The sequence below is a fragment of the Carassius auratus genome, chromosome 32 (genome assembly GCF_003368295.1).
Source record: "Carassius auratus strain Wakin chromosome 32, ASM336829v1, whole genome shotgun sequence".
NCBI classification, from domain to species: Eukaryota; Metazoa; Chordata; class Actinopteri; order Cypriniformes; family Cyprinidae; genus Carassius; species Carassius auratus.
This window is the reverse complement of record NC_039274.1, coordinates 8939151-8958603: the sequence shown is the minus strand read 5'-3', so window position 1 is coordinate 8958603 and position 19453 is coordinate 8939151. Positions and strand designations below refer to the sequence as shown.

General features: G+C 35.3%; 1 protein-coding gene across 2 annotated transcripts in view; it reads right to left on the bottom strand.

Annotated features, from left to right (window-relative positions):
• Positions 1–19453, bottom strand: part of LOC113051537 (protein FAM189A1-like) — a 94897-nt gene that overhangs the window by 4664 nt on the left and 70780 nt on the right. The window contains exons 3-8 of one of the 2 annotated variants that reach the window (XM_026215384.1): positions 19225–19335; positions 14881–15012; positions 8807–8914; positions 2889–3049; positions 2009–2144; positions 423–501 (exon numbers count right to left, since the gene is read on the bottom strand). In XM_026215384.1, coding sequence (XP_026071169.1) covers positions 423–501; positions 2009–2144; positions 2889–3049; positions 8807–8914; positions 14881–15012; positions 19225–19335 — 727 coding nt within the window. The remainder of the gene's footprint in view (positions 1–422; positions 502–2008; positions 2145–2888; positions 3050–8806; positions 8915–14880; positions 15013–19224; positions 19336–19453) is intronic. The other variant, XM_026215385.1, reaches the window with a different exon arrangement.

Here is a 19453-nt window from a genome sequence, read left to right as displayed (position 1 = left end):
GAGTAATGGATGCTGAAAATTCAGCTTTGCCATTGCAGGAATAAGTTACATTTTAAAACATATTACAAAAGAAAACAGTGTTTAGTGTAGTTTTAATAAATTAATTACAGTCTTGGTGGGTGTAAGAGACTTCTTTTAAAGAAACATCTTACTGACCCTAAACTTAAGAAGGGTAATATGGGTCCTAGAGTAAATTCTTTTTCCAAAGCAAAATCTAGGCCCTGGAGCAAAACAAAAAGAGAACTAATTTTCCATCAAACATCACATTTACATTATGTTAATGTGGAAGGAATGTAAGATTAGAAAAAAAAAATCTTTAACACTAAACAGCCCACATTTATATATATATATACACACACACCACAGAATGCGTAAACCTCCAACTTTGTGTTTGTTCATAAATATGATTGCAGCCTCCTCACCCTGAGTGCTAAGGCCAGCTGTGGTGTTCCTTTCACACAGGCTGGACTCTGTGACCTGTTGCTCAAGACTGGAGGTGATCTGATGGGAGAAAAAACATTTGAATTCTATTTCTAACGAGCTGATCAATAAAGTGTTTAGAACTCAGATGCTTTTGAGTGTAAGCTTCTGTAGAGGATGCTGATCAAAAACAGGCTTACACCTGAGGATGATAACCTGTAAAAGGCGGAGAATCAGACATCAGTACATCTGGCACTGAGGAGTCTGCTACAATCTCACATCTGCCATCACACAGTGCTTTAAAACGACTGTGTCAGCATGTGACCTGCAGGGGGCTCTCTAAGATCACATTTGCACACCAAACACCTGCATTATTATGACTGCACACTGTGTGGTTTCCATAAAAAAAAAACAAGAAAAAGAAAAAACCTTTATAACATGATTGATCCAAAACACAATAAATTACAGATAATTAATCCTGTATACAGAGAGCTTATTTCACAGCACAGATAGACTTAAAAAAAATGTCGAAAATATGCTGCCGGTTACAATCAGCAGCTATTAATAAAGCTGACTATATCAATTTAAAAATATGTCTTCCTGTCCCTTTCTATTATTGCTGTTTCCAAAGCTTTTCATGCTTGTAAGAAATAGCTTCACTGATTGAAATACCCCTGGTGCTTTGTTTGCAGATGGTTATCAATAGCTTCACATGAGAAAGGTGTAAAATCAAGGAAACCTCTCGGTATTTATCCCTTTTTAACCACATTGCTACTCATTTAGGTAGCAAACAAAACTTCAAAACACAAAAAACATAATCGCTGGATTTGAAAGGTTTGGGTGGTTCTTTGTGCATCTCTTTGCAAAGAGGAGAATTCTTGTCCCCTTTCATCAGCTGAAAAAGAGAACTTTGATGGAAAATCATTGTTCAAAAACAGGTCGGCTATTACTGTAAGAAAGCCCACTTCTTTGAAATGGAATGAAATTCCAGCCTATATTGCTGATGTGTTCAAGAGAAAATTAAAATCCATTATACAAAGGCACTTGTGTTAATTTCTTTCAGCCCCTCAAGTGCACCAAAGGAACTTTTGACTGTCGAGCTTTACACAGACAAATGAATGTAACTGAAGAGGAGGAACATTTCTGAATTAGTGTTAAGCTAAAACATAGAGTCTGCATTATTTTAAGACTGGAATACCTGCAAACTACTATAAGAAACCAGGAACTATAATAAAATGATTAATGATGTGATCTATTCATTAAAAAATAAATAAAATGCATACACATACAAAGATCTAAATGCACCTCATTCATGATGGGCATGTTTTAATTTCTGAATTAAAATTAATTTAATTAATTAATTTAATTTGTCTCTGTTAAATGACTCCTTCAAAATTGAACCTCAGAACTGTAGCCACCCAAAATGACTCTTTCTTTTCATTAAACATGCTCATTTTAGGCAGGCATTTCCAAAAAAAATCATCTGATATTGTGCTGAATTAAAACAAATAGACATGCAACTTCATACTAGACACTACATAGCCAAATCATCATGCAATATCACAGCAGTATGTAGAAAAGGTATGACCTGGCTGGCAGGTGTCTGTCCCACGACAGATTCATAGGGTGGTGGCAACTCAGATGGATATAGAGCCCCGGGGCTGTTTATAGGCACCCCATAAATAGCACTGAAGGGAGAATGTGGAAAGTCCAGATGCAACCCTCTAATGGAGAGATATGATAGTAAAACATGATTACAAAACTGAATCAATGCTTCAACACATTTGGTTATATTATAATGGTGTGGATGACAGCTGCATAAAAATATGTGAGGCCATTAAGGAACTGTGGAAAATAAAACAATTTCTTCGTTATCACAGCGAGTTATATATCCCATTCTTTTAATTAACCGCACTCCCACTGTCATAGAGGAGGGGAGGAATCTGTGTTTTTTTTCATTTGTTTCTTGTGTATTACCACATCCTGACACTGACTGAGCTTTGAAGCAGCCAGTGTGTATGTTGGGCTGCTCTTGCTCTCAAGGTATTTACTGCTTTGTTGACACATTAGTGTGGCAGCGGGCTAAACAGCCTCATCAGCATGTTTTTTTATGATGGGATGGTGGACAGAGTGTCTCACAGTTCAAAACAGACAAATCAATTGTGGATTTACACCAGGCCTCGGACACTTGTGCTCCTTAATTTGGATTCTCAGATCAGTTTGCATTAAGACCTGCACTAACACAACATGACGGTGGATGGATGGATGTTTTGCATAATTATTCCATGGGGCAATTTCATAAATCTCTGTGGATCAATCATTTCATAAACGCACAAGCCTATTTCTCAGAGCACAGGATTTGCAGCCAAGCAATCTGGGATCCAAGATATTTCTCAGAGGATGTACAAATATTATGTCATTTCCTGTCAGCTGGAGCATAAGCGGTGTGTCTGTATGTGCGGGTTTACCTCTGGCCCTCCATCACAGGTGTGCAGGTGTACTCTGGGGGGTAGTAGGGAGGAGGTGGGATGGGTGCGATGAACTCGTCGAAATCCAGCATCTGGTGTAAGATAGTACCATGAGGAGTCATGCAGTCCGCACTCAAGGCATGTGCCCTGTGTGGCATGAACTGAAGAAAAAGATTAAGAAAAAGGTCAGTAAAAAAAGAATAATAATAGAACATACACAACTGTTCAAAATTTTAGAATCAGTAAGACTTATTTCATTTTATTTATTTATTTTTGAAAGAAGTTAGTCTCACCCAGATGCATTTTATTCAATCAAAGTACAGTAAATACAGTAATATTATGAAATATTATATAATATTTTAAAATATTTTAAAATGTAATTTATTCATGTGATGCCAAGCTGATTTTAAGTAGCAGTTACTCCAGTCTTCACTGTCGCATTTTCCTTTAGAAATAATTCTAATTTGTTAATTTGACATTCAAGAAAATGTCTTATTTTTATCAGTTGAGAACACTTGTGCTAATTAATATATATTTATTGTGCAATCTGATATTTCCAGGACAGGATCACATTTTAGATAGGACATTTAGGGCCCATTTTCACCCTGCTGAGACTCTTTGGCCAAAGAGTTTCATTTTATGCAATTTAACCCTCTGATGCACGAATTATTAAATTGAAAGAAGGATTTTACTTCATAACTAAGAATATAATCATTCCTAATCTTCTTTTTCCTTTTATTTTTGATTCATTGAGAGAGTAACATAATGGTCATTATCACTTTCATCAGCCATGTAGAATTTAGGTAATAAGAAATGGTCATAAGAAATGGAAAAACATATGACATTAATAAAAGAGCCATACAGAAGGACGAGGAAGGGTCAAAGGTTAACATCCATGGTGATTTTCATGAAACATCATTGTGTGAATGGTTAAAGGGATAGTTTACCGCAAATGAAAGTTCTGTCATCATTTACTCTCCCTTTCAGAACACAAAAGATAATTTTAAGAATGTGGTCATTCACTTCTATTGCATTTCTCAATATATATATATATATATATATATATATATATATATATATATATATATATATGTTCCACTAAAGAAGAAAAAAAATCATACAACTTGGGATGACATGAGTACGAGTAAATGATGACAGCATTTTCGTTTATGGGTGAACCATCCCTTTAAAATGCTTTTAAACTTCTATCCATGAATCAGCCGGTGAAAAGTTCAGATGGGTAGAGTAACTCATTTTGTGCCATTCTTGCAAGTTCAAGGATAGGTTTAGAAAATTTTTATGACGACAATGCACTTTCCAGTTGATGACTTATTAGAATATGTGAAGGCTCATCAATCAGAAGGCACTGAAATCATCCTTGAATAGATCAATTTGATCCTTAAACATCATTAAGAAAGGCAATGACTGTACATGACTGACAAGTACAGCTAGCAACATAAAGGCATTACATCACAAAGCCAAAATCATGATTTAAAATAACAATATATACAGAGATAAGATACAAATGAACAGGTTTTGGGGAAATCACTTAATACAGTTGCAAAGGGAAAAGCTCCATGCAGTGCTTCACCACATCCCTGCCCTCGGGCCTCTGTTGTCTTTGAGCATGGACTGTGCAGCTGGTAACAGCAATGATTTCTCGCTTTGCCACTCTGTGCCCCGAGTCGAAACTAATCCCACAACTGCTCCAGCGATTCACAGAGCCACAGCCTTGCTAATATAACTCATCTCAATTCATCTCCCTGTGCCCATGCCTGCAGCCATCCATGAGGCTGTGCAATTTACTGCAGCGCCCATAAACCGCACAAAGCCCGCTCTTAAAGAATATTAAAACTTTATGTCCCACACGTTTATTTTCTCTCACATAAAACAGGCTGGCTGAAAAAGACAGATCCATTAAAAGGGAGTGATGACAGATCCACGGTTCTCTCCCACTGAGCATTGTAACGTCTGTGGTCTCATCCTCATGTAATCTCACGCTTAAGAAATCAGAAGTACTTCTGAAAAATCTGCTTGAAGTACAGCCAAATGAGATGAAGACTCTTGTCATAGAATCAGTGGCTTTGAGAAACCTGTTTTATTCTGAATAAGAGAAGAGCAGAATATAACTCTTTGGATGCAAAATAAATGTAATAAATTAATCATGGGTAATAAATGTGCCTGGAATGGTAACGATAAAACTTGAATTTTGTGTGATGTCATATTCAGGTTGATACAGTAGGTATCAGAACATACAAAATTTTATAAAACTTTAATTGAATTAATTAGTGAAGAAACCCATAACATAAGAAGAGTAAACAATCATTGGCCTACAAATAAAAAAAATTTAAGTATACTTAAAGGCCACCCAAATATGTAAATATTAAATAAATAGTTCTTGTCTTCACTTTCATCTGTTAAAGAATGTTGGTATCCTAACAGCTTTGTTCCCATGACTTAAAAGTACTTTTGTCAAATGGAACAAGAAGTCAATGGGAAACTGCTTGGCTACCAACATTCCCCCAAATATCACGTTTTGTGTTCTGCAAAAAAAAAAAAAAAGAAAAAAAAAAAAATCATGGAGGTTTGGAATAACATGAGGGTCAGAAAATGACAGAAAATTTTGGGTGAACTATCCCATAAACTAGTGAAAATGTATATTCAAATAACAATGATCTGAAGTCTTTGTACATTCAGATATACCCAACAAATATTTTTTTTCAAATAAGAGTTATCTACTGTAATTTTATGAAAGCAATGAGTTTCCTTACTTTAAATAAAGACAACTAATTTTACGAAAAGTCCAAGACCACTCTGTTAGGTATGGAAGCACATTTCTGGCACTAAATAAAAAATAAAACAAGGTAAATTCGAGTTTTTATCTCACTATTCTGACTTTCTTTTCTCAGAATTGAGTGATATAAACTGGCAATTCTGTCTTTTTCTCAGAATTAAAAATTTACTTCTCGCAATTCTGACTCACATTTTTTTTTTTTTAAGTGTCATTATTGCAAGATATGAGCTCGAAATTGTGAGAAAAAAAAATCTGAACTGTGACTTTATATCTCACAATTCTGACTTTATTTCTCAGAACTGCGAGATATAAACTCGCAATTCTGACTTTTTATCTCACAATTCTGACTGTTTTTTTTTCTCTCAGAAAATAGAGTGATATAAACTGGCAATTATGCCTTTTTTTCTGAATTGCAAGTTCATATCTCACTATCCTGACTTTATAAATCACAATTTTGAGTTTTAAAGTCAGAATTGCGTAATATAAACTAAACTAAAGTTGTGAGTATAAAGTCAAAATTGAGAGATATAAACTGGCAATTGAGAATTATAAAGTCAAAATTGTGAGTTCTAAAATTCAGACATAGGAGCGCGCAATTGTGAGAAAAAAAGTAAATCAGAATTTTGAGATATAAACTCACAATTTTGAGAGAAAAAAAAATTGAATTTCTCAGAACTGCGAGATATAAACTCGCAATTCTGATTTTATAACACAATTTTGACTTTATAACTCGCAGTTTTGGCTTTATATCTCACACTTGCGTGTTATAATGTCAGAATTGCAAGATATAAACTCGGAATTCTGAGAAAAAAAAGTCAGAATTGTAAGATAAAAAGTCGCAATGACCTTGTTTTATTTTTTATTCAGTGGTGGAAACAGGCTTCCATAGTTATGACCACTGCTGGAGAGCCAAAAATAAAAAGGATAGGAAGAACCTAAAATCTGCATTTGGTTCTAGGCTGATTATTTCTTTGATCCAAAAGGAAATCAGGTTTCTTTGATCACAAATGCAGACATGTTTTTATGTTTATGCGGCACGATAAGCAATGCAAAACGTAAAAAGCAAGCATAATAATATTTATTTTTAGCAACATCATATGAACCCTTTAATTATTTGTTCATATTGCTCTGAATTGTAGTTATTGATATAAGACACACTTATGAAATCTGATTGAAGTGCCTTTTCTTTCGATGAGCTGCATCTCAATAAATGTCGTGAAAAGGTTATTTATTATAGTTCTATTAATTATTTCAGTAATTCAACTTAAATAAATTCAGTTCACGCAGACTGAAGTAGTTTAAGTCTTTAGTTCTTTCAATTGTAATGATTTTGGCTCATAAAACACACCAATTCACTATCTCAACAAATTAGAATATGGTGACATTCCAATCAGCTAATCAACTCAAAACAACTGCAAAGGTTGCCTATAAAAATTGTCTCTCAGTTTGGTTCACTGGGCTTCACAATACTAGGCTGCACTGACACCATTCACAAGGAGGATAAGCCACAAACATTCATTGCCAAAGAAGTTTTCTGTTCACAGAGTGCTGTATCCAAGCATGTTAACAGAAAGTTGAGTGGAAGGAAAAAGTGAGGAAGAAAAAGATGCACAACCAACTGAGAGAACCACAGCCTTATGAGGATTGTCACAATTGGTGGGTTTTTGTTAAATGTGAGCCAAAATCATCATAATTCAGTCCCTCCAGAAAAACGCAATTATGCGATCGCCTGATTTAATGCATAATCAGCCAAGGGCCGCATATTTATGCGGGGGTCGCATTTTTTCAAATACGCCGCACTTTCGCCGCATAAATTGCCGATTTCAGGAAGCAAAATATGTGGAGGTAGCACGATTTCATAATAATAATAATATTAGTTGCAAAAAAGTCACATATATCTTAGCAGAAATTAGAAAAATGTTGCATTTACTTCACACAAGTAAATCGCCATTATTTCCCAATGGGAACCTTATGAAGTGACATAATTGCACGACGTGAACATCATCTGTGAAGCCCGAGTGAAACCAGGGTGAAGTAGGCAAATCATTCTCATCTGACAACAAAAATAAGCGTAAAAACACCGCGCGAAGCAGTTACCTGGTGTGTTACATGACAGTGGGGGCAAATTATTTTGAGAGAGGGATGAGGATGAGGATGGCGAATGATAGGCCAGTGTTAAATGCTACGCAGTTATTGTCATTTTCACAGTGAACGGTTGTAGTTTCATTCAGAAGTTGATGCACCTCTACAGTTGTAAGATTGTACTTTTTTGTTACAGAATAGTACCAAACCTTACAGTTGTAAGTATATTAGTAGAATGTAAAATAATTTACGTTGCAGTAAGATATTGCACTTTGCAATTCATGTAAAACAGCATTTGTATATTTGTGTGTATATTTTATTTGCATTCATTTTTACAGAAGTTGTTGAATATTCCTTTTGTAAAGCTAGAGAACTTGTTTGACTCAATGTTTTGTAAGTTTGAGCCATGTGTTAATTAAGGTCTGAAATAAAACAGAATGAGAACTTAAATATTATGTGATTTAGTATGCTTGCTTATCATAGGAAGTCATAAGAAATGACTCCTCACAGTAAGGTAGTAGCCTAGTGAGAACGGGGTGTTGGGGGGGGGGGGGGTCACCTTTTTTTCTCTTTTTCATCAAACCGCAGTTTTTGCAAGTTCCCGCAATTTCATCGCATAAGATTGCAAAAATATCCCGCATATTCCATCACATTTTTTACGAAAACCTGCCGCAAAATCAAGGATTTTTGCCCGCAACAATCACAAAATTAATCTGCGTTTTTCTGGAGGGACTGATAATTAAAAGAAACAAAGATTTAAACTACTGTACTTTTTAATTTATTTAATACATGAGTTTCACAATTTGAGTTGAATTACTGAAATCAATTTTCCATGACATTTTAATTTAGTGAGATGCACCTATATACTATATATTATATATATATTTTTTTTTTTTGCATTTTGCATTTTGCTTATTATACTACTAGATTCTGACTTGTCTTGATCATCCAATCTTTTTTCTATGATGTCATGGGAAAATGTAATGTGCATTAACACACTCAAAATGACACACACACATTTTGCGGTATGGATCACACTTACCATCTGTAGTAAATCAGTAGAAACCATTTGCATACAGCACACGGCTGTGGCCAGGGCACACACAATGGTGGAGATAACATTCATTGCACACACACTGAAAAGCAGCTCCTGGGAGACAGAGAGAGAAATGGAGAGACAGGGATAAGAAGAGAGAGGACAAGAAGGTGTGAATCAAGGAGAAAAAGACACAGAGAGACAGAGGAGAGTGAGAGAAAGACAGAAAATAAACTGGCAATATTTTTGCTGCAAAATCTCATCCTGGCATGAATATTTATTGTTCTGTTTGTCAGAGTGAGAAAGCCATGGAAAGAACAAATGTGAGGAAGAGGGAGAGTGGCTATGACATATAGGTTGAAGAGGGATAATGGTGTCACCAAAGTGGGACTTTTGCATGGCATTATCGATCTGCAAAAGCACAAAAAACTTAAAAATCCATTCTCATTCAATGACTAGTATGTATATTCTATTCCATTCACACATTCTGATTCAATATGATTTTATCCTGATTCAGTTGATCTGATTCCATTCAGTATATTTAATTTACATAGTATATTGTGTCAATGCTTTTGATGTATAGTAAATTTGCCAGGAACTTTCTAATTTGGTAAAAACATTAATTAAAAAAATTAATAATGCCCAAACTATGCAGTTCAACTGCCATTAATATAAGATATAATAAATACAAATAAAATGAAGGTTTTAGATGGAAAAGAATGTGTGAATTTTTTTAAAATATATATAACCTTTTGAACACTTTACTTATAAACTCCCAGAAAATACAACATATATACAACTACCCATATATACTGAAAAAAAAAAAAAAATTGTGATTTGATACTGTGTGCAGTCCACAAGGAATTGCAAGAAGTATTTCAAAAAACTCAGGTATAGAGTAAAAGATAAAGAATATAAAACCATAACACATACCATATAGCATTACACATTAATGTAAACAGGAGCAAATGGGGAAGGCAATGACAGAAATGTGCTATTTCAGAATCCAGTATGTATCCAGTGTAAATAGTGAGTGATTAGAAGAAAGAGATCACTGGAAGAAAAACCAAAGAAAGTCACTGGCACTGTTCGAAATTCAACCAGACTGAGCTGGGTGGTAGATCTGTCTCCATAAAAATGTTAATTACATTCAGTATATACGACAGCCCATCACACACACCTGCTATCAGAGCACTGTCTGATCTCTCGTTGTGACAAGATGGAGTGTATGTGACCCAGTGATGTCCTTAAGAAAAATGCTGAATTCTTAAATGTGCACAAGCCCTTTAGGTGAAAGGAGCCCATCCTAAGAGGACTGGACAGGCCTAACCACTTCTACATGACTGTACAATCATCTAACCCCTGGAAAAGGCCAAGACATGCTCTTTGGGGGCAGAGGATGTGTTTATACAAATGCTCACAAAGAAGCTCTGGAAAGAAGAGACTAATGAATTTATTTTTTTATTTTTAAGGTTTAATTTAAAAATGTTATATACATTTTTAAAATATTTTAAATATTTAAATATTTCAATATATTATTCATTTTAAAAACAATGTTTAATGACACACTACACCAGTACACAAAACCTGCTTCATTTCAAAACAGACATCAGTAATGATAAAGTAATGATACGTGCAGATGTTGATTCACTCTGACTGATTCAATGAGTATATTAAAGTGAAAGATTTATCAGACTTATTCAAAGTCTTGTAAAATTAATTAAATGGAGAGTCATTTGCTCATCAATTGAACTACATTTGTTATGTCCGTTCATTTGTTTTTGTATGCAGCTTGCGAGAGATGTTTTCTAGCCTTAATTTTGCAATATACAGTGTTTTTATCTCACCATATTTTATTCAGACATTAAACTCGCACTGTTGTAAAATATGATTTCTGTTGTCGTGCTGTGGATTCAACAGTAGTGGTGAAATGTGGCGATCAAACAGACCAAGACAATGCCTATGTACCTCCTAGACAACATCTAATGTTATGACTGTACTAAATCTAGCAGGATGCTGAACTATCCATGTGATTGTGTTCCAGTAAATCTAACAGAGGCACTAGGTCAGCACCACTGAGAAACAGCTGCTTTTCTCATTTTGAGCAAGCAGTGCTAACACTTGTCTCCCTGACGACATGCAGAATAAAAGCAGTCATGAAAGAGCATGCCTGTAACTTACCACCTTCATTCTGATAATACATTAATTCAGTTCTTAAAGCTGATGGGACATGGAAGTATTTTTTTGTATTCACTTAATGTTTATGAGGGTCTAAACCAGTTATCTGAGTGGTTGCTGTGCTGACAACTGACATGATAGTACTGACATATGCCTTAAGGTATTATACCTCAAATGAGTCCTGAAGGAAAACGAGTGTGTCATTATGGGATATAATGGCCCTTACAATGAGGGAGCCACATGATATGATATGCCAATGAGTCATAGCATTAATTGTACCTATGGTCTTTATAGGCATCTCAGTTGACCTAAATTGCCATGAAAAGACATAAAACCTTCAGACATCAATAAGAGCATTAAAATGTAAATCTTATTGATGCTTTATAACTCCATCTGACTCGGAGTAAGTGCTACTGATATCAAATAAATCATCAACATTCAAATATTAAGGGGGTTGCCTCTCTTTTTATGTTTGATACTTTTATATTTCAGCTGTCTTCTGTAAGACTGGCTGAGGGAATTCATTTATATAGTCCACTGTTGTTATTGTTAATTAAAACTAAAACTATTAAAAATGGTTTTCATAAATGGAAATGGAAATCATACTAAAATAACACAGTTATTGTGTTTAACCAGTTATTTTTTATTCTCAGAAAGGTAAAGCTAGTTTCACTGTAATTTCAACTGTAGAAGTAATCAGCACACTTAATAAAATACAAATCATCTGAACTGAGACATTACATTTCCGATGTCACAAACACACAAAGGCTCACAAATACAAAGTCTGTACAGAGAAAGAAGATTTACTGTGTGTTTTTCTAAGTTTGAAATGATGAAAACATGTAAAGAAGCATTTATAAGCAAGTGTTTACAAGAAAGTATTTGTCTTGATTTCATAAAGAGTGGCAATTCCTTTGTACAAGAAAATTTGTGGAAGCCTCACATTATCAAAAGCTGCCAAATGTGCCGAGATCATGGATAGCATGAGTGAATTGCTTAGACACTGGAAAGAGAACCAGCGGCGAGTCCTAATTGGAGATGCATAACTAATGATGACTGAGTCTCATCTGCATATTAGAGAGAGACCCACAGTGCAACATGAAGAGACGTGTCCAATAAGGCAGACGTTTTCGGAAATAGCGTGTAATTCTTGCTCTGCTAAATGGTTCAAATACTCTCTAAAATTCAAACGAAAAATAGTTTGAAAATGGAGAAATCCCTGGAGCAAATGTGTATGAGAGCAAAGCTAAAAATAGAAAAAAAACTTCTCCAGGCTATATTTGTGGTATTTTACAAATGTATTCCTCAAAAGTATAATGTGAAAATTGGTGCTCAAAAACAACATTTAAAGCCAAATAGCAGAACGATAGTACAAATCAAAACCATATACACTAGAAGAATAACACAATCCAAGAAATAAGCATAGCATCAAAAAAAGTAGGATTGCAAAGTGACCCACATTAATTCATTAAAGGAACACTACAATGTTCATAACACTGACAACTTACTCATCATATAGCAGGTACTTTTCCTCCAATGTGACTTACAGTGCCATTCCTGCAGGGACAATACCCTTGGAGTGACTTGGGGTTAAGTGCTTGCCTACAGGTATAATGGTGCCAGAAAAGATTGAGGTCTCAAGATCTCTTGTAGTTCTACATTAGCCCTACCTGGGTCTGAACCATTTTTACTATAAACACAGATTACAGCACTCAATACTAATATCCCTTATTGCTCCACAGTTATTACTTCACATTGCAATCCATTCAATTTCTACTCTCTCTTACTCAGAATTGTGTATACAATCCTTAAAGGGATACTCCACCCCAAAAAGAAAATTGCCATTAATCACTTACCCCCAAGTCATTCCAAACCCGTAAAAACTTCACAATTTAAGATATTTTGGATGATAACCGGGAGGCTTGAGATTGTCCCATAGACTTCCCAGTAAATAACACTGTCAAGGTCCACAAAAGTACGAAAATTATCATCAGAATAGTCCATTCGCCAACACTGGTTCAACCGTAACGTTATGAAGCGACGAGAATATGTTTTGTAAGCGAATAAAATTAATTGACTTTATACAACAGTTACTGTCAACAGTCTCCTCTTGTGTCTCTCCATATCACTGTATGCTGCGTATGCTCTTCTCTGTCAGCTGTGCCACAAGGATGCACTGTTTTCTTTCAAATCAAAGCATAAATACACGTAGAAACCAAGTGGCAACCTCCCGCTCTCTCTCTTTATTTTGGTCTATATAGCAAATTTTACCCTTCATGACAACTGTGAGAGGGGTGAATTTTTTTTATAACTCATATGTTTAAATTATATTAAGCCTTAAAGTTATGCATAATTAAGGTGGATTGCCACTGCTGTCACCGCCGTCAAGCTAGGTGGCCGTGGTTTCAGCAACCAGCTCCCACCTTTTTTTCCCATTTTAAATTATCCAGGAGTGACGCTCGGTGACACGCTGCCAAGATGTTGACGGCTGCCTCCGCCCATTTTGGCTTTAAAAATGCTCTTTGAAAACCTATGGGTGACGTCATGGACACTAAGTCCATGTTTTTATAGAAACAGGCTGTTTGTGATGTGGAGAGACACAGAGGAGACTGCTGACAAATTTTGTTTTTGAATGAAGTAGTTTTTTTTTTTTAGTTTTCTTCGCTTACAAAAAGTATTCTTGTCGCTTCATAACATTACGGTTGAACTACTGATGGAAGATGGACTATTCTGATGACATCTTTTCATACTTTCCTGGAACTTACTTGGCTGTCTATGGGATGGTTACAAGCGTCCTGGTTTTCATCCAAAATATCTTAAATATTCTTAAATATAGTGTTCCGAAGATGAACAAAGCCTTTACGGGTTTGGAACGACATGGGGGTAAGTGATTAATGACAACATTTTAATTTTTTTGGTGGAGTATCCCTTTAATAATATACATCGTACACTACCGTTCAAACACCTGGTGTCAGACAGAAAATATTTTACTTTATTAAAATGATCAATTGTAACAGTAAAGACATGAATAATATTACAAACCATTTCTATTTCAAATAAATACTGTTCTTTGGAATATTCTATTCATAAAGTTTTCCTGAATATTAATCAGCACAAATGTTTTCAACATTGATGTTAATAAGAAATGCTCCTTGAGCGCCAAATTAGCAGATCAGAATGATTTCTGAAGAATCACGTGACTGTAGACTGTAGTAATGCCTGCTGAAAATTCTGCTTTCCCATTACAGGAATAATTACAAAAAAAAATAATAATATGTTAAAATGGAAAACACTTATTAAAACTGTAATAATGTGTCACAATATTAAACCATATTTTTAGCAAATAAATGCAGCCCTGATGTACATAAGAGAGAAGATGCTGTCTACATAAATATAGTTAAAAGGTACTACACTGTTTTCTCTAGTGACACTACCATTTGATTCATGCTTAAAATACTTTTTATCGATAATGGGAGTTTTAAATCTGGTTAATTACATAAGACTAGAGATTTTCAAAACAATACATGCATGCTTTCCCATCTAATACTATCAAAAACATTGTGTATCATCAAAATTCTAAGATAATGACAATTTACTTTACATGCCTAATGTATTTAATTGTTCTTATTTACTTGTCTAATCAAATATTCATTAACTGAGGCAAATTAGAAAAATAAGTCTAATAAGAATTATTAAAAAAATATCTTAAAACTGGAATATCAAATTGATAGAAGAGGCTATTAAAGAATGTAAAGAAAGTTAACTGGACTTTTTGATGATGTACTGAAATCAGTTCCAAACCTCATAATCTCATTTATTTTGTTAAAAGATACAGATAGCAGGATGTTACAGACACCTACATGTACACACACACACACACACACACACACACACTATGATACCTTCAGACGGAGACGTATGGTGTTGCAGTCCCTCAGCGGGTTGAGTTTAAGCGTATCTCCCAGATTATTACAGGTGGATCTCAGGTGCTCGAGCTCACAGCACACACACACACCGTCACTGTCAAATTTGATCTGCAGAAGGACAGAAACAAACTGGTTTCAGCTTCATTCAAGTGAAATGTTTATTTCTGCATAAAATGGAAAATAAATTATGTGACTGCTCAAGGTAAAAACAAACATGCAAACAGGGCAGGCCAGGCACAATTGTAACACACTAATTTCCTTCCATCACAAGGCATTACAATCATCACACTTGTTCAGGAGATGTAAAATATGGTTCCCTGTCTGCTTTAAAGAAGCAGAAACATATTACCCCTTGAGAAATTGTCAACAAAAACTAATTTTGAGGTATGTCCAAAAATTCCCCTGCGTCTTGATGGCATTGCTTTTAAACTTGATAGTTAAAAGTCATCACAAATGACAAATATTAAGTGTAGCTAGCAGCTAGAAGGCAGGGTCATATTTATAAAATACACAAAGTAAATTCAATGTGTACACTTCTACCAAAATTTTTTCACGGCAAAAAGCATCTGCATATTTGTGGAAACTTAATTGAAAAAGGACGAGAATGAAAGCTTCTACGTTAATAAGGCTCATATTCTTGAACTTAACAGCATTAGCCCATTCAGACGTTTGTTAAGAAAGATCTTAATAAAGCCCATACATGGTGGCCCAGTATTATAAATGCTTTTTGTGCTAAAACTAAAACTAAGTCACCATTTGACTGATATTGCACAAAAGCAATGTGTGAACTTTGCAAGCAGGGATTAATTGAATCCGGGGAAATAACATAGTTAATATTTCAGTCATGGCAGGATCATGTCTCTGAGGAGGTGAGCGTTCAGTAGAAGGCAGAGAGGAGAGATGCTTAATCCAACATGCTAATCCATACATTAGGTGGAGTAGAGACTGATGGAGACAGAGGTCTCTCTTTAGGTCTGGTCTTAACCTGTAGACAAAGGGAAGGATAATTACCTGACCTGTTTTTTGCACAACAGCACCAGGTGAGAACTGCCACTGGGTTCTCAATGTCATGTTTCCATGACGACAGGTGATTAAAACACTGTTTTGCTTCTGTTAAATTATGGAGAATTACTGGAGGATTATGAAGTGCCTGTTTAAGGAGAGGACAATAGAAAGATCGCCATGCTATTAATTCCTATTTGTATTTTTAATAAGTATCTTTTGACACAAAATTCCCCACTGTAGATTGAATGAAGCCTCAAATGCCTGGTGATATCTAATAACCATTTGCTTCAGCTTGCAAGTAAAGAAAATAAAAGAAAAAAAAGAAAAGAAAATAGTCATTATACACACATATATAATTAGGATATAAATTGGATAGTTTCCCACGTATTTCACATGCCAGAAAGTCACAATTTAAGCTTCTTTTCATTACATTAAGATAAAAAGTGTGATCATTTATATTTGATTTTATGAATGTATGATTTTACATCAACCACAGTGCGCTCTTCACAGTAGCTCGAGCCACATAATGTTGTTTGTGCTCAATCTTTTTTAAGATGAAGCGTTAAAGCATTTTCAGGTCACATTTCAAAGCCATCAACACTTTCACTTTGCATTAATCTCAAAAACATCTCATCATTATTTAGAAATATTTCTATTTTTTTTTTTTTTTTTGTCAAAGTGTGTTCTTCTGACAGACTGCCCACTACACAAGACAGTAATTTTTTAGTTTCTATTTACCACTGAACTGAATGGACATTAACTCACCATTGAATCACTCAATACAAAATATAAAATAGGTTTACCATCAAGCTGGATTTTAGTGTTTTAATAAATACACTGATGTCATAAAAAAGTCTACAACAAAACCTGAATGCTTGAATATGTTCAGTTGAAATGCTACAAATAAAAAACAGCTAAATTCATTTTTATTGCATGTATGTTAAAACAGAAGCTTGTGTTGAAAATGCAAGCTACAAACATACATCACTGATACTAGAATGAAGCTAAATAGAAGCAGCCATCCATAAACTGAAAACCGGTCATGCATTTAATTGTGTTTGAAACAAACAAATAAGAATTTATTGGTGATTAATGTACGCAGAGATATGGATGCTGAATAATTAATAACCCTAAGATTTTCAGCTAAACTCCACTGTTTCAGATAAGGTGGATTTAGTGCTGCTTTTTATTAAAAAAAGGTAAAAAAAAAACTGCATTATATGTATCATTTATGCTCATTTGACACTAATTCTGAATAGTACAACTCATCTGATCATTTAGTTATTTATTGCTTTCACACCAGGCAGATAAATGGTCTTAGAGCTGAAGAAGGGTGTCCAGTTCAGGATAACGGAAATGGGGGAAGCCGTGCTGAGCTGTTGTGCTGCGCAAGGCTAGCACTGGACCCACTGTAGAGCAGATAAATCAAACTCAATAGAAAGCACAACAAAGACTGACTGTTGTATTAATCTCCTTTATAAACCTTCATTCAAAGAACACAATGGGCAGCACACGAGCATACTGTGGCATTCATTGAGGATATCCTTCAGTATCAAAAACAACAATTTAGAGGTATTATGATTTGCCATGAAACAATTTTTAGAATTTGAGAACTTGGCTTTTTAGATTTCATATTTAGGTCTACTGTAGATTTAGCTTTAATTTAGATCTTTCATATTGACAATTGTACCACAGAGTGCATGATGCATTCATTATGTATTTTCATATTTTTAACAGCATCACAAGAATTTGTTCCTCTCTAGCGAAGGCAAAGTGATCTTGTGTACCTTTGAGTGCATTTGACTGCATTTAATGCAGCTCGAGCTGGAGGCCGTGTAGAAGAAGAGAGAGCCGTGCTGAAAAAATACCAGGCTGATGCTCACAAGACTGGGGTAAGTATACAGTGCGCTGCTAACACTCCCAACACCTCTAGTCCATGTGCTTGTCTGTACAGGCCATGATCTTCCCAAATGTCCTTCACTTCGGTGCAAGGACACCACAGACCCTGGGAGCCAGGACCCGGGCGATGACCTCTCCCCCTCCGTCACCTCTGTTCTTCGAGATCTCCATCCAGAACCACCCCACGAGACTGAATGTATCGCTGTGATCGTTGGAGACTCCATCGTTCATCTGTACTACGTTAGCTGAAGGTAAAGTAGGCTAGGGTTTTTTCGTGATGATGGCCTGCACCCCATCAGAGTTGGAGCAGAACTTCTCACGGACAACAAATCCAGGACGCTACGCTCCATATGACTAGTAAGCTACTTCTCAAATAACTGCTATGATAGCTTTTGTTCTACCCACTTCAATAAAAAAACTAGAAGTACTTGCACTGTTCAATCTATAAAGAGAGTGTTCTCTGAACAGTGAGATCAAAATATACATTTAATGCATTTAATGCAAAAAAAAAAAAAAAAGGACATTTTTAAAGTTTGGGCTTCTAAACATTAGATCATTTGCACTCAGAGCAGTTATTGTAAATGAAATAGTTTTGATGTACTCTGCTTGACTGAAACCTGGCTAAAACCTAATGATTATATCGGTCTAAATGAGTCTACTCCACCAAACTACTGTTATAGGCATGAGCCTGCTTGGTTGGATCAGCAGCTATGCTAATCATGTCTCTATTTTTTTCTCTGTTTCTGTCACGGGAGGAATTACACAAGGTTCAGTCTGGAGATACTGAACATCTAAGAAGAGATGACGCACCTCAGAGGACCTCAGATGATGCCAACTCTGAAGCAAGAGAAACTACCAAATTTGGTTACAAGTTTGATTGCAACATATAATCATTGATAGTCTTCATCGTCTGTTTGATTACGTCATTAACTGAATTTTACCATACATTTCTGCCATAATATGTACATCAATTATATAGATTGGTGATATAGTATATGATATAGTCACCACTGACAAGCTACTACTAAATACATTGTAGAAACTTAATTTTCTGTAAAGCTGCTGTGCAACAATTTGTATCGTTAAAAACGTTATACAAATAAGCTTGAATTGAACTGAATAAAAAAATGGGTCCCAGCAGACATTCTCATTCTCTCTGCCTTAGAAACTGGTGTTTTTAAGCTAATTTTACTGAGATCTTGACAAGGGCATTGTGTTAATGAATGATGCTCTTGGGAGCTATAATTGCTCAATGGATTGATTCTTTGGTGACAGGCTAGTTTTGAGTGGATGATAAAAAGACAGGTTTATGACTCAGCTATTTCCACTAAGCTATTTTGGACAGAATCTTTTTAAGGTTTCCTTTACAACAAAGAAGTGATTTCACAGATGTGTTTGAGGACATGACTCTCTCACCAGCTGACAGTCCTCCAGAGAGTTGACCAACTGGGCATTCTGACAGGAGAGGATGGCTCCTGCGAGGTTCAGCATCACACACACAGCAGACAACAGCATGAAGAAAGTTATCTGTGGAGAAAGGAATGGAACAGGCTGTCGGTTTCAGAGGTTATGGTGGTATATTAAGACTACTAATAAACCAAAAAAACAGTAGGATGCAGTTTTTCATCTCATTAAACAGGCTTTG